Raw genomic sequence first — 16,882 nt, forward strand, 5'->3', positions numbered from 1 at the left:
TCAGAGGGAATGAACAGATCAAGTGATCCATCTACTGTTGCCAATTCCTAGCTTCTGGCAAACAGGGACACTTCAAAGTATGACTTTGCATCCCTGCCGATCCTAGCTAAAATTGTACAGGCTAAAATTCAGCCCAAACAAATGGCTGAATTTTAAGGGCCCAGAGCCAGGGCTGATGACCCTAGCAAGGGAAGAAAGACTGTTTGTTTATTGGACTCTGGAAAGGTGTTCATTCAGACTTTGTGACTTGCTCGAGGGCCCAGCCACTAAAGACCCACAAAGCCAGTTGGTAGCCTGCAGGGGGTATCAGAGAGGGAAAAGGACTATGAGCATTTAAGAGCTGAGTGCCCTGTTACAAGGTCATTCTAACTGAATGCCAGTAAAATCTTTATACTACGCTATTGTGCCATTTGTTTATTACTTATTTACAGAAACTATTTTAGAATTTGAAGGGGGGATTAATATAATTTTTATACCTCTCCATTTGAAAAGCCAGATTGTCTTTGTCATGCATCCAACTGCTGTGTAAAAAAGGCACTATCTTACTCAACAAACCTTCCTGTGTATTCAGAGTTCTATCTGCTTACTTCCATGGAAACAAGTAAGATCTTACTACTGACAGGTGTGCAGAACCAAAAGACCTCTGGGAGAGTGAACTGCATTCTTTCCTGGCCTATGCATCATTAATAACTAAGGCTAGACACATTTACACTGGAATAACAGTGAGGCTAATTAACTATTGGAACATTTTACCAATGGTTGTGGTGGATTCTCCATCACTGACCATATTTAAATCAGGATTGGATGCTTTTCTAAAAGTTGTGCTTCAGGAATTTTTGGGAGAAAGTTCGATGGCCTGTGTTACACTAGATAATCACAATAGTCCCTTCTCGTATTGGAATCTCTGTACAGAATTGCTGTCCAGAATTCATATGCAAGACCTCCCTTTTGTCTTCAAATTCTGATCTATTATACCTGGGTAATTCCACTGAAGACAATAGGGTTGCACAGGTGTAATTAAGGCATTATTTGAGGCTAGACATGGGACTGCCAAAAATCAGCATTTCAAACCTGATTAGACAGAAAAGCAACCTCATAGGAAAGGCTGTTCTCATAAGATTTCCAGCCCAGGTGCAGGTTTAAAATGAATATCCAAGCCTTATGAGATTCATCCATCACTAATAATGCATATTCAGTGTGTTCACAGAAATGCTACAGGAAGTCACGAGTAAGTAATGTGTTTGCTTTATTGACATGTTAGCTGCTTTGCTTGAAACAAGTACTTCCTTCCAACACTGATTCACATGCAAAAAGTGTTTATTGAAGGAAAATGCAGCATAAAATGAAAAATATTTGATAACTACTTTAATTGCAGGGAACTGTAAGTAACTAATTTTACAAGTCTTACAATGCCTTAAATGTAATTTTAAAAGACTAATTATCAAACAGGAAATTGCTATCTTGATAGTTTGATGCAGATTAGGCCTGAAGAAAAAAGTGCACTGTTTGAAAGTTTATTATAAGATGAGTTTTATGTTTTTAAACTTTGGATGGTTTATTTAGCAGTGTTTTATCTTAACTGTTAAATTAGCTGAAGAAATATTTTTAAAACAAGAGTAGAATTTAACTTACAAACGTTTTAAAGCATGCTGGACCTTAGCTGGTGTAGATCACCATAGTTCTATTAAAGTCAATCAAGAGGAAATACGTTCAAAGGAATGAGGTCACATTAATGTAGAACTGGAATAAGAAGGATCTGAATCTGGCCCACTACAAGCAGTCTCTACAGATCTTTCCTACTTCAATTCAAAGCTGAAAGAAATTGCTAAGGGCTATAGAACAGACATAAGAAACCTACAGCATCAAAGCCTTTGGTGTTTTCATTGAAGGTAGAGAAAATAACAATACCAATAGTTAAGACTGATTGCATATGTCTCTTTCAGTGTAGGTGTGTGCATGCCTTGTGCACAGTTGTCGGAGAATTTTTTCCAAGCAGTATCCATTGGGGCAACGTGAGCACCCGATATTGCCACAAATCTCTGCAGAAGCAGCACCAGAGTTTCTGACGCCCTAGGCGGACGGCCATTTCGCCGCCCCCTGCGGGTCCGGTGGACCTACCACAGTGATGCCGGCAGACGGTCCACTGCTGGAAAGGCTCCTGTGGAGCTGCCGCAGTGATGCCAGCAGGCGGTCCACTGGTCTAAAGGCTCCGGTGGACCTGCCGCAGGCATGACTGCGGTAGGTCCGCCGGAGCCTTTAGACCAGCGCACTGTCCGCCGAAATGACTGTGGCAGCTCCACCGGAGCCTTTCCAACAGCTGACTGTCTGCCGGCATCACTGAGGTAGGTCCACTGGACCCACGTGCTGCCCCCCTGGCAAAATAGTGCCCCCCCAAAATTCTGGCGCCCTAGGCCATTGCCTAGATCGCCTAAATGGTAGCGCCGGCCCTGCACCTCTGCATGCTTGTACACCTCTACCTGTCCTCAGGAGCCAAATATCATGCTGTCCTCGGGAGCCAAAAAATCTTACTACATTATAGGTGAAACTGCATTATATTTGTCAAAGTTCCTTCCCCACTCTGAACTTTAGGGCACAGATGTGGGGACCTGCATGGACACTTCTAAGCTTAATTACCAGCTTAGATCTGGTATTGCTGCCACCACCCCCAAGGACTACCTTTTTCCCTTAGCCCACGTCCAGACTACCCCACCGTATCGGCGGGTTAAAATTGATTGCTCGGGGATCGATATATCGCGTCTAATCTAGACGCAATATATCGATCCCCGAGCGCGCTTACATCGATTCCGGAACTCCATCAACCCGAACGGAGTTCCGGAATCGACACGGAGAGCCGCGGACATCGATTCCGCGCTGTCTGGACGGGTGAGTAATTCGATCTTAGATATTCGACTTCAGCTACGTTATTCACGTAGCTGAAGTTGCGTATCTAAGATCGATTTTCCTCCCCTAGTCTGGACGAGGCCTTAGTAATCTTGAGGGACTTCACCAACACCCTGGTGAACACAGATCCAAACCCCTTGGATCTTAAAACCAGGAGAAATTAACCATCCCCTCTCCTTTCTCCCACCAACTGTTGGTGGATCAAGATCCATCCCCTTGAATCTAAAAACAAGGAAAAAATCAATCAGGTATTAAGAAAAAGGCTTTTAATTAAAGAAAAGAAAGGTAAAAGAAAACCCTCTGGGAGAGATTAGCATACCAGCTACTCTCACAGACAACAGATTCCAAACACAGAGGAATGTTCCCCTGGGCAAAAACTTAGTTACACAAAAAAATACCCAAATACCCAATTTTGATAATTCCCTTAATGGTACCAAGACAAGTTACAAAGAAAATAAACATAAACCTATTTATCCCTTTCTAAAACTTACTACTCTGATAAGAGGCTGGTTCCTTGATCTTTTTCACTCCAGCTGAAACTGAAAACAAAGGAAAACTTCCCTCCTTCCTTTTGAAACATCTTGTTCCCCCATTGGTTCCTCTGGTCAGGTGTCAGCTAGGCTAGGTGAACTTCTTAACCCTTTACAGGTAAAAGAAGCATTAACCCTTAGCTATCTGTTTATGACAATATCAAACTTGCTTTGATCCACCGAAGTGCACAGCCCCACCCCCCTGGAGCACTGCTTTACTGCATTATATCCAAATTCATGTTATATCGGGTCACGTTATATTGGGGTAAAAGGTGTATAAGGACAGAGCCGCCCTGACACCCCTTAGTTCCTTCTTACAGCTAATGATGGTTGTTGGAGCACTTCTAGTCCTCTGTCGCAAGTTTATTTCCCTCACACTTGTATATAGTCTTTTTGTCATTTAGTAGTTACTTAGATATAGAGTATAGTCAGTGTTAGTGATGGGTTTCAATTTTTAGGTCCTTTTTGGACCAAATTTTATTCTTGGTTCCACCTTTTGCTCTTTATAAGAAATTGCTTGACCTCCCTCAGAGGGAGCTCATTCTGTGATCAGGGTTTGCTTTGCCCCAGTCTCTCCAACCCAAGGGCAAGCCATTTTACTAACAAGGCATTTTACTAACAAGGCATTTGACTAACACATTACTAAATAATTCTATCTAACTGCATCCACTGTGTTGATCTTATTGTATGTGACATTTTTTCTAACTTGAGGAAGAAAGGATGTGGGGGAGGGGGAAAGAAACAAATGAGGCACTGTACAGTAGTTACATTTAATGATTACATCCCATTCCTCAATCAAATGACAGAGGGTGGAGGAAAAAGATGGGATCCACTTATGGGATTTGTTTTTAGTGGGAACTGCAGTTTCTCCATTGGCAGCACTGTCAGCACACTAGTAATTGTCCAGGAGTTCAAGGTCCTTTTGTAGACCTGGAAATCAATGCAATCATCAGCAATTTATTATTCTTGTCATACTGTATGTTAAATAAAGTTATTCTCTTTTAAACACAGTTTAAAGTTTTGTTTCAGGATCGTTTCAGATTTGAATATCTCCTTTTTCAGGGAAGCAATGTAATGGAGGATCAGGATCTGTTGGAAATAGGAATACTTAACTCTGGACACCGGCAAAGAATTCTACAGGCAATCCAGCTCCTTCCAAAGGTACAGTTTCTTTTATTATCTGGATTCCCGTAGTATCACCAAGAGCTTTTAGTTCTTAAACACTTTATACCATTCTTAAATAGAAATGTGAACATCGTGAGCCTAATTCTCCACTGCCTTATGCTTTTCCTAGTCAATTACACCATGCAAAGTGGGTGTAAAATGCTACCATTCTGGTTTGGTAGTGATTTACGCCCACTTTGTACAGACGTAAATGACTACACAAGTGCAAAGCAGAGGACAATCGGATCCCATATTCATGATGCTAATTATTTTAGAAATGATTATAGAAATGTTTGTTTTTTCAATATGTTAGCGCATAAAGCCAAAAACAAATTAAGTGGGGCTAGGGATGTATTTTAGGACAGCTTTTGCCTATAGATTCTTGCGTCACCTCCGTAAATAAATTTCTCTCCTAATCCCAGACCAATTTTTCTTAATATAGAGGTAAGATTGGAAATACAATTAAGTAACCCTAGAAACTCAAGATATTCCATTATGGATACAATACACATCTTTCGTATGTGGATTGGAGACTATCAGTAGTTGCTATATTTTATTTGTTTGTCCTGCTGAGTATGTGAATTCTGCTCTTCAGGTGTGCGATCCTGTAACTTGTACCCATTTTTCCAATGGACTTACAGTGTAGGATGGTGTTCATTGCAGATTGAGATTGTGTCGGGCATGTTAAGGGACTATGCTTGTATCTTTGGGATTTAAACTACATGCTAGATAGAACACCAAAATTGCCAGTGGGTAGTTCACAGCTGATGGCTAATACCTGCTTTTTGCTAGCTTTGCCTTGTGCAGCTTCGCCTTGTATGAGAAGATGCACTGGGCATATTGTGACCCTGCAGGTTGTCATATGATTTGGGAAGCCACCTAAAGGAATGATGTCAGGCAGAAGCTGGAGTTGTATTCTGCCTGAGACCAAGAAGGTTGCCAAGCAGGGTCCACGTGCATATTGGCTCTATAGAAGATAGAGCAGGAACAAAACCAAGTGTAAAGTGTATGAGTGCACTGGAGTTTGTGGCCAGCATGTATAGAATGATCAAGGTAAAGATGGAGCTCTGTATCCAGTCTCTGACCCCTACGGGGAATGTGTGCAGAGCAAATAAAAGATGTTTGCCGTCTGTACAATAAAGATGAATTAGGTGAAATAGGCTTTCTGGTGCATGGACGGATAAGGAAGGGTATGGTCTTGGGGCAACTTGTGAAGATAAGATGATCTGGCCTATATTGAGAAGATGAACTGGAAGAGTGAGCTGCGGGTGCATCCTTGTATATAGATAGTCACAGTCTGTATGTAGTGCAGGAAGCATGGTTAAAGATAACGATATATATTCCATGGACTGTATTGAGAATATAGACGGAGGTAAGGAAGACTAGGAAATAGATTATTTTGGTTTATAGGCAGAGGGTACGTGAGGTGCTGAATTAAGTTTGGTGTTTAAATTTTAACTGTTAATTTCTTGAGTTTCTGACTTTTTTTAGCTATAACATTATTTTAACTTCATTTTTTACTTTTATTGTTAGCTCTCTACATTTAAATATTTTGTCTGTATGTTTCCTTTTTTTTTAGGGGGGGACATGCTTTTTCTTCATCTAACTCAAAAAACCTAACAGGATTTTGTAATATTATATGTTAGTGAAATCTGCACTTAACAAATGGTACTCATGAACATTGCAAGCTCTGAAAGCTAGACCTGAAACAGTATACAAGAAATGTCAAAATTAATTCCCACTATCCTGGTTATTTTTATTATTCAGCCCTAGATGTGTGTGAAGTTCCTATGCTAAATCCCATCATCCGTTCCATATTTGCAAAACAAATTTGACAAAAAATCCACAACTTGCACAAATACAAAAAATGATAAATGTCCGTTTCTAATTGTGCTTGCTGTATGTGGAGCTAGAGATTCAAAGATTCTGCCACACATACTCCCATTGAGTAGTTACCTTACTTTAGAAGTAGGGACTCCCTAAAGCATGAGGTACTACTCAATATGAGTAAGGATGGCAGAGTCAAGCTCTAAAGGAACCCTCGAAACCAGCTGTTTCTGAGAACAAATTTCCTGCAATTTCCTGGTAGAATCCACATTCTGTAAATCTGAGATAGTTAAATGCCTTTGAATGACTGGAATCAGTGCTGTATAACAGTCAGAGGGTGTTTAGAGGTTGCCAGCTGAGGCAAAAAATAGTCCAAAAAGATCATGTTCTTAATGCATCTTTAATGCAGAAATATTATACCAAAACGAAGGAGGAAGGAAGCAAAAGCTGTGCATCACAACTCTTTATTGAAATGACTTGGCAACACAAGAGAACTATACAGAAACAGTATGTCATTTTCTATTCAAAACCCAGGTTTTTTTAAGACAGAGCTGCCAAGGAAGCTACATGACCCATAAATCTGTATTATAACAACTCTTATCTAATAGAGCTCATCCTGGTTATATTCTCAATAGCACACTGCAAATTTTGAAAATCTTTTCACGTCCTGCAGGGAAACGTACAGTGCTAGTATATTTGTTAATCTGTTGATTTTCATATTTTCAAGATAAGTATATACATTTTTAAGTGTTTTAAGATACTCAACCATGAAAGAACAGTAGGACAATGGAACAGACTGCCTAGAAGGCTGTGGAAGCTCCTTCACTGGAGGTTTTCAAAAGGAGGCTGGATAGCCAGCTCTCTTGGGTAGTTTAGACCCAACAAATCCTGCATCTTGGCAGGGGTTTAGCCTAGATGACCCTTGCAGTTTCTTCTAACCCTATGGTTCTATGAGTGATGATAGATAAAAATCTTTTAATTTAATTGGCTTTTAAAACTTCCCTACTTCATTCACAATTCTTTTAAAACTTCAAGGGGTTCTTGTGGGTCTTTTTTGTATTTCTCCTCCTGTGATTGTCTATAACTAGAACACTGAAGGAAGGGGAAGTGTTTTTTGAGAAACTCTTATGTCTTGACACTATTTCAAATCCAACTTTTTGCATCAGAAACTGCTGGATAAGCTTAGAGAGTAAAATAACAAGTGACAAATCTAATGTTAGACTTTGAAAATGTTGATTTTTTTAAAAGCTTTCCTTTACCTGATCCAACCTTAATTTTTGTGGAAATAGGATTGTAAATGCAGCAGAGAGCCAGTAGTGCAAAATGAAAACTGTCCTTTGCTGCTTAGATGCTGGTTGCCTGCTGAGTAATGAAACTTTTGCATTTCTGACACCAGTGGAAGATTTAGGAACTTACCTGTTAAAGTTTATAATATTTTAGTACTGGAAAAAAAATATTTTTTTTAAATAGACAAATTTCATTCTGTATTTCCCTATAGTGTATTTATACCAGTATAACAAAGAGGATTTACACTAGAATCTTAAAAATATGTTACTATTTCTTCCCTTAGTAATGATTTATCTGAGGAGAAATCGGTTGGAAGACCAGAGTATAGTATGAATATAATAGATAAACATAGTTGGAATCATCCAATCAGATTACTGCTTTCATAGTGCCATTTTTTATTATAGTGTTGGGTTGGAGATACTGGACCAAATTCTGGTCACTCACTGATGTATATATGGAGTAACTACACTGAAGTTAATAGAAAGAACAGGAGTACTTGTGGCACCTTAGAGACTAACAAATTTATTTCAGCATAAGCTTTCGTGGGCTACAGCTCACTTCTTTGAATGCATAGAATGGAACACATAGAAAAAAGATATTTGTACATACAGAGAACATGAAAAGATGGAAGTAGCCATGCCAACTGTAAGAGGCCAATCAATTGAGATGAGGTGGTATCAGCAGGAGGAAAAAAAAACCTTTGAGGTGATAATCGAGATGACCCATAGAAGGTGTGAGAAAAACTTAATATGTGGAAATAGATTCAGTTAGTGTAATGACCCAACCATTCCCAGTGTCGGTTTAAACCTAAGTTAATTGTATCTAATTTGCATATTAATTTGAGTTCAGCAGTCTCTCTTTGGAGTCTGTTTTTGAAGTATTTTTGTTGCAAAATTGCCACCTTCAAGTCTGTCACTGAGTGGTTAGAGAAGTTGAAGTGTTCTCCCACTGGTTTTTGAATGTTATGATTCCTGATGTCAGATTTGTGTCCATTTATTCTGGGAATGGTTGGGTCATTACACTAATTATCCTACGGAAAATACAGACACTTGCAACATGACTGCACTGAGATAGACTGCAGCTTCGGTCATGTTTCTGTGGGAGAAACCCGTGCCCAATGCCCACAGACCACCAAGATTGCGGTGCCAGTAGTTGTCGGAGACTGCCCAACCTTGATCCTGATTGATTCAGGCTGAGGCCAGACACTAATCCACCAAATCTTAGGACTCCCGGCTGATCCACACCTGGGGATGATCCAACTGCAATGCATCCATGGTGATGTATGGCCCTACCCCAGTGCCCAAGTCTGGCTAACCATGCATGGAGTCACGCGTCTGGTGATGGTCGGCCTGGCTTCTCGACTAGCCTACCTCGTGATTCTGGGATGTGATTGGCCCGAGTTCCCAGAGGTCCTTACCTCAAATGCCAAGAAAGGCCGTGAGGTCACCCCAGCACTGGAGGGGGGCTGCCCCGAGACCCGCTCCAAGGAGGGGGAGGATCCAGACCCCAACGACAGGGAGGAGAGTCTGAGGACCCCCACTGGGGCCCACTGTCAAACCCATGCTTAGCACCAACTTTTTCCAGGACCAAAGGGAGGACCTCACCTTCAGTCAAGTGTATGAGCGGCTAACAGCCATTAATGGGACTCTGCTCAATCTGTACCGGGCAAAGCTGTGACCCCATTTCAAGTTGGACCACAACCGTGTCTATCAGATGGAATAAGACCCCTGCACCAGAGAGCTCCAGACCCAACTGCACATACCTCAATGTCACTGGCGAGCTGTAATGAAACTCGTTCACGACATCCTGGCTGCAGGGTACTTGGGCCATGAAAAGACCCTCGCCCATATTCTTATACGGTTCTTCTGGCCCAGTGTGCACCAGGAGGTAAGGAACTATTGCAGTTCCTGTCCAGAATGTCAGCTAGCTGCTCCCCCACGGACACCCATGGCCCAGTTGATCCACCTGCCCATTATAGAAACGCCATTCGAGCGAGTGGTCGTGGACTTGGTGGGCCCCCTTCCGAAAAGCATTGCCGGATTTCAGTACATTCTGGTCGTTGTGGACTATGCCACTCATTTCCCCGAAGCATCTACGGAGCATCACCGGCCGAACCATCGCTAAAGAACTCATGAAGGTCTTCGCCTGCATGGACCTGCACTGGGAAATCCTCACTGACCAGGGCAGCAACTTCACCTCCCAGCAGCTGCAGCAGGTGTGCGAGCTCCTGGGGATTAAGCAGCTAGTCACATCCATTTACTACCCACAAACCGACGGCTTGGTTAAACAGTTTAACTGCACCCTGAAGGACATGCTGCACAAGTTTCCCCCAGAAGACCTATGCCAGTGGGATCAGCTACTCCCGCCCTTGCTTCTGGCAGTCTGTGAGGTACCCCAATCCTCCATGAAATTTTCTCCCTTTGAGCTATTGAATGGACGTCGCCCACGGGGGCTGCTGGACCTCATGTGCGAGACCTGGGAGCAAGTCCCGTCACCAACTCAGGGCCTCTTGAACTACGCCCTTCAGCTCCAGGAATGCCTCACTCAGGCAGGAGCCCTAGCTCAGAGAACTTGAAGGCCACGCAGGAAACTCAGGCCCAAGCCTGTAACCGGGACACACAGATCCACGGCTTCAAACCCAGTGATTGGGTCCTGCTCCTCCTGCCCTCAAGCAAGCCAAAGCTTCTGGCCCATTGGCAAGGACCCTATGAGGCGGTCCGAAAGGTCGGGCACGTCACCTTTGAGATCAACCAGCTCGACTGGCTAAAGAAAACTCAATGATACCATATCAACCTTCTGAAGCCCTGGCGGGAGTAGGAGAGCCTATTAATTAACCCTTACCCACCAGAGCCAGAGCTGGACCCCTGTGTATCCCTGACAGAGAACCCTGCAGGACCCCACGTCAGCGAGGCACTTACCGAGGGGCAATGTAAGCAGACCCAGTGCCTCCTGCAGCCGTTCCCATGAACCTTCACAGTCCAGCTGGGCGCAGCCCAGTAGTGCTGGTACCCAAGCCTGATAGAACACAGCACTTCTGTATCAACTTCTGATGCATAAACACCATTTCAAAATTCAATACATATCCGATGCCCTGTGTAGATGAACTTCTGGGCTGTCTAGAGGAGGCCCGCTTCCTCACCACACTTGATCTGAGTAAAGGGTACTGCCAGATCTCCCTCAACCCTGCCTCCAGATAAAAGACTGCATTTGCCACCCCAGTGGGCCTGTATCAATTTACTCAGATGGCCTTTGGCCTTCATGGGGCACTGGCAACATTTCAACAGCTGATGGACTGCATCCTTCAACCCCACCAAGACTATGCTGCAGCATACCTGAATGATGTGGTTGTTTACAGCTGCCATTGGGAAGACCGTCTAGGGTGGGTAGCTGCGGTCCTAAGGTCCCTGCAGGCAGATGGGTTAATGGCCAATCCAAATAAATGCTGTATAGGATGGCAAGAGACCACATATCTCGGGCACGCCATAGAAGGAGAAATGAAGCCCCTCATGGGAAGGTTCAGGCCCTGACAGCTTGCCTGGCACTCGCCACAAAGCGCCAAGTGTGCCAGTTCCTGGGACTTGCCGGCTACTATCAGCACTTTATTCTCCAATTTGTGTCCATCGCAGCCCCCTTGACTAGGCTTTTGACCAAGGACAGCTGCAGGCATGTGGTTGGACCCCGGAGTGTGAAGATGCCTTTCAGACACTCAAAGAGAGTCTCTGCCATAAACTTGTCCTTTATAGCCCAGACTTCGACCAGGAGTTCATTCTCCAGACAGACACCTCAAAGGTAGGACTTGAGGCCGTCCTGTCCCAGGGGATCGACGGAGAACACACCCGGTCTTGCATATTAGCCGGAAATTGTTTCCATGGGAGAAGAACTATGCGGTTGTAGAAAAGTGAAATGGGCTTGTGACGCCCTGCATTATTACCTCCTTGGGGGCCCGTTCACGCTGGTCACTGACCACGCCTCACTCCAGTGGCTGGCCAAAATGAAAAATAATAATGCTTTTACTGTTCGCCATAAGATGGGTAAGAACTATGCAAATGCGGATTTTCTGTCCCACCTGGGATATATGGAAGAGTTTGTCCCCAACGAGCAGGAGCCAGACTTGGAGGGCAGTGGGGCTGTAACAAGGCAGTGTGGTCTCCCGCCACCCCAGAGAGGAACAAGCCCCTCCGAACACCAGAGTATGCGGGGCCAGAGAGCTCTGAGTCCGCCTTCCAGAGGGTCAGTTGCAGGACAGGAAGTAGAAAAGCATGGGACCAGAGCTCACTTGGGGCACAGCTGCTGGAGAGGCCAGATGCCTCTGGCCTAGCTCCTGGCTAGGAGACCCCGGCAACAGTGGCAGACTCAAAGACTGGCCTGCCCAACCAACACCTGACACTGACCAGAGCCGGGAGGAGCAGTTAAGCCTGCCCCTCACCAGTTACCTGGAGGAGCTGACAAGCCTGCCCCTCGCCAGTTACCCAGAGGAGCTGCCAAGCCGACCTCAGGGTGCTTGACCCCCTGAGGATACCATCCTGACCTAGGTACCTCTAGAGGGGGAGTTAGGAAGTAGCCCGGGGCAGCCAACCCTAGTCTGGCTGCAGCATTGCCAGTGCCAATGTCAGTGTTTTGCGGCCAGGATCCCCACTGACTTAGCAGCAGGCCTTCTGCCACTGCTAGGTCCCCGGGCTGGGACGCAGTGGAGTGGATGGGCCTGCGTCCCCCCTGCCACCCAACTTGTGGATGGCAGTCTCCCCCTCTCCTCAGCCCTTCAGAGCCAAGAGTCTGGGCTTGTTGTTAACCTGGCTGAGCTCAGCCCCTGCCCGAGGGCTTGAGCCACTGACTCCTTGCTGCCCCACCCTGACTCCGGGCCTGCGCCTGTTACTTATAAACTGCTGCTCAGCCCCTGCCTAAGGGCCAGAGTCATAGACTAATTGCCACCCTGCCCTGACCCAGGGACTGGGCTTGGTAATTGCAGAACTGTTGCTCAGCCCTGCCTGAATGCCTAAGCCACTGCCCGCTGGCACTCACCACCCATGATTGGACATGAATAACTGTTTTGTGGCATCTCCCTGGTCACCCCTGTGAGAGACTCCCACAATCAGACAGATTCCACACCAGCAACCATCAGGACATAACGAGGTGATGTGGTCCCCCACCGACCCGGAGAGGGACAAGCGTGGCTGAGTCCCTCTACAGTCCCCAACAAAGGCATGGACTTCTTATTCCCCCACCCAAAACCAAATTCATGGGTGGTGGATGCCGTAAATCAGACGGGTAAACAGCCCTAATTTAAGAACACACCTCAAGACAAAGACACCAAGAGATTAGATCTTTTTGGCTGAAAAGCATACTCGTCAGCGACATTCCAATTCTGCATGGCGAATTATACCACCCTATTGGCGAAGTATGTCCATGACAACTACCAAAAACTGAACGAGTTCCTATCAAATATTCCAGAGGAAAAGAAGGAGCAGTTCCAAGCCATCGTGATGGAGAGACAACTAGTAGCCCAAACTGCACTACAAGCTTCCCTTGATACAGCAGACACAGCAGCCCATACAATAGCTACTGCCATAGTCATGAGGAGAGCCTCCTGGCTGCAAGCCTCAGGAGTCCCACAGGAACTGCAAACCAAAGTAGTGAATCTCCTGTTTGATGGGGAGAAATTATTTTAATCAAAAACAGATGATGTCCTACAGTCAATGAAGGACTCCTGTGCCACACTCCATACTTGGGTTATATATACATCCCCAAATAGACGCAGATGATTCCAACAGTATAACAGGAACCATGACAACCCGAACCAATAATTGGTCGAGGGTCGACCTCCCACAACTTCCAGAGCAAATTACATCGAATACCCAAACTTTGGGCCACCAACTTCAACCATTTTACCTAGCGTGGGCATCCATCACCACAGACAATTGGCTGCTGGAAATAATATCAGAATATACCATCCCTTTTAACCTCCATCCTTCTTCAGGGATCCTTCTCATGAGCATCTTCTGAGACAAGAAGTAAACAATCTTGTACAGCTAGGTGCCATAGAACAGGTTCCAGCAGAGCACAGAGGAAAAGGATTCCACTCCCACTACTTTCTAACACAAACATAAAACAGAGGATGGAGACCTATCTTAGAGCTCAGGAAACTCAACAAATTTGTTCATACCCACAAATTCAAAATTGTCACACTGACCTCAATAATCCCAGCACTGGAAGAAGGGGACTGGTTTTCAGCCCTCGAACTACAAGACGCATACTTTCACATCACTATGCACCCCACACACAGATGATTCCTCTGATTTACAGTAAGCAGAGACCACTTCCAATATAGAGTGCTACCATTCGGACTATCCACAGCTCCGAGAGTCTTCACCAAGATCCTGGCAGTAGTAGCAGCATCCTTACGGAGATAGAGAATCATGATATTCCTATACTTGGACGATTGCCTGTTAAAGGGTTGCACTCAAACAGAAGCAACAAACTTTACACAGAGAACTATAATGTTCTTCCGTACTTTCTGCCTACAGATAAACGAGAAGAAATCGACACTAGTTCCGGTGCAACAACTAGAATTCATCGGAGCTTACGTAGACTTAGTAGAAGCAAAAGCTTCCCTACCAAGATCCAGATTTTCACAATGACCTCTCTTGTATCTATGATCACAAGCAGTCCGACAGTCTCTGCATGCACATGCCTGCAACTATTAGGACACATGGCTGCCTCTACTTTCATAGTGAAACACGCACGACTGCACATGCGGTGTCTCCAGGGATGGCTAAGCACGGTATGCATACCAAGCAGACACAACCTAAACAAAATCCTATCGCTACCACCGAAAGTCACACAGTCCCTACAATAGTGGACAATGCCGAGCAATGTGTGCACTGGGGTTCAATTCCAACAAGTCCCTGCATCCATCCTAATCACCACAGATGCCCCACTGATAGGATGGGGTGCACACTTGAACCATCACAAAATCCAAGGGAAATGGTCTCCTGAGGAGTCATTATTACACATCAATCTACTCGAAGTACGAGCAATTTGAAATGCATGCAAACACTTCCTTCTGATGATAAGAAACATATAGGTAAAAATAATGACAGACAACATAGCCTGTATGTTCTACATAAACAGGCAGGGAGCAGTGCATTCTCATTCCCTATGCACAGAAGCTGTGAAACTATGGAACTGGTGCATTACCCACATTATTACTATTGCTGCATCTTACCTCCCAGGACAAGAGAACATGACGGCAGACATGTTGAGCAGACAGTTTTCCAAAGAATACGAATGAGAGCTGAACAACAAAGTAGCACAACACATATTCTGCATGTGGGGACTACCACACATCAAACTCTTCACAACAGCACAAAACTGCAAATGCCAAAGCGTTTGCTTGCAAGCAGGACTAGGACCACACTCCCTAGGAGATGCCTTCCTCATCATATGGAATGCTCCCCCTCCTGTACGCATTCCCAGCATTTCCCATTCGACGGGATCTCCTGTCTCAGGATGAGGGTCGAATCATTCATCCAAATCTACCAAAACTCCACCTGAAGGCCTGGCTGCTTGATGGCTCCAATGAGACGAACTAACCTGTTCAGAAGAGGTTAAAAATGTATTACTAAATAGCAGGAAAATCACCACATGCACTACTTACCTGCATAAATGGAAAAGGTTCACTTTGTGGTGTCACAACACACACATCTGCACATACAACACCAATCCATGAGATCCTGGAGTACTTGCTACACTTGAAACACTCAGGGCTGTCCATTAGTTCACTCAAGGTAAACCTCACTGCCATATCCGCCTTCCATCATAAGACTGATGGTTTCATAGCCTTCACACATCCAATTACAAAATGCTTTTTTGCAGGATTTCAGAACATGTACCTTGAAGTCTGCAACCCTACAGCAGCATGGGACCTAATCTTAGTCCTCAGAGGATTTACCAGAGCACCCTTCAAACCCTGTTCACTACTGTACCTATCAATGAAGGTAGAATTCCTAGTTGTGATCACCTCAGCACGTAGAGTGGGTGAGATCGGGGTACTCATGGCCCATCTATCTTTATACTATATTCTCTAAGGACAAAGTGACTATGTGACCACACCCTAAATTCATACCTAAGATACCCTCATCATTCCATATCAATCAACCTATACATCTCCCTGCATTCTACCCAAAGCCACATGGGTCTACCCAGGAATCTATTCTCCACACAGTCGATGTTAGAAGAGCACTAGCATTCTATCTAGAGAGAACAAAACCTTTCTTTTAGTCACCAAGACTCTTCATCTCCACCATTATTCAGCCATTTCAAAACAGACTATCAAAATGGATTTCGACTTGCATCCACCTATGTTATTAGCAACAAAAGATAGAACCCCTGACAGGGATCAGAGCCCATTCAACGAGAGCCGTTTCTACCTCAACTGCTTTTCTACATTATGTCCCAATCAAAGAAATATGTCAGGCTCCCACCTGGGGTTCAATAAAACATGTTCACAAGCCACTGTGCAATAATGAAAAGCTCTGAGAACAGTGCAGTACTCAGCCTTACTGTATTATCATCAACTGTTCAACCTGCTCTGGAACCCAACCTTCCATAACAGGGTACTGCTCTACAGTCACCTAAAGTGGAGCACCCACAGGGACAGCATTCAAAGAAGAAAAGGTTACTCACCTTGTGCAGTAACTGAGGTTCTTGGAGATGTGTATCCCTGTGGGTGCTCCACTACCTGCCCTCCTCCCCTCTACTCTGGAGTTCCCTATATGAGCTTTACAGTAGAGAAGGAACTGAGGGGGTTGGGACACGCAAGCGCCAACAATACCACAAGGTGGCTACTGAGCATGCACATCCGGATCAGGCACTGCTACCAAACTGGCAAAAGTAGACATGCTGCACAGATGGTCTTCCGCTGTATTCTCTAGCTCTTTGTTGCAGGTGCTGGATATGAAAGTTTATGGTGGTGTGAAATTGTTGTTTTAGATCATAAAATGGGGATTGGAGATAAGTATGGAATAAGTAATAAGCTACCTAGTCTATTATCTCTACTTCTGTGACTGAAGGGCTGTATCTCTCATGTCAGTGAGTGAGATTTAATGTAGAGCAGGCTTATAGTAAAAACTGAGTTATGGATGGCTGTAGTAGAGCTGGGCAGAGAACAGTAATTC

The 16,882-nt window shown here is 44.5% G+C and overlaps 1 protein-coding gene across 9 annotated transcripts in view; it reads left to right on the plus strand.

The window, feature by feature from the left end:
- ANKS1B (ankyrin repeat and sterile alpha motif domain containing 1B) overlaps positions 1-16,882 on the plus strand; it is a 756,551-nt gene that overhangs the window by 482,913 nt on the left and 256,756 nt on the right. For all 9 annotated transcript variants that reach the window (XM_030548477.1, XM_030548479.1, XM_030548473.1 and 6 more), the window contains one exon: positions 4,494-4,592. In XM_030548477.1, coding sequence (XP_030404337.1) covers positions 4,494-4,592 — 99 coding nt within the window. The remainder of the gene's footprint in view (positions 1-4,493; positions 4,593-16,882) is intronic.

Source organism: Gopherus evgoodei, chromosome 1 (genome assembly GCF_007399415.2).
Source record: "Gopherus evgoodei ecotype Sinaloan lineage chromosome 1, rGopEvg1_v1.p, whole genome shotgun sequence".
In the NCBI taxonomy this organism is placed as follows: Eukaryota; Metazoa; Chordata; order Testudines; family Testudinidae; genus Gopherus; species Gopherus evgoodei.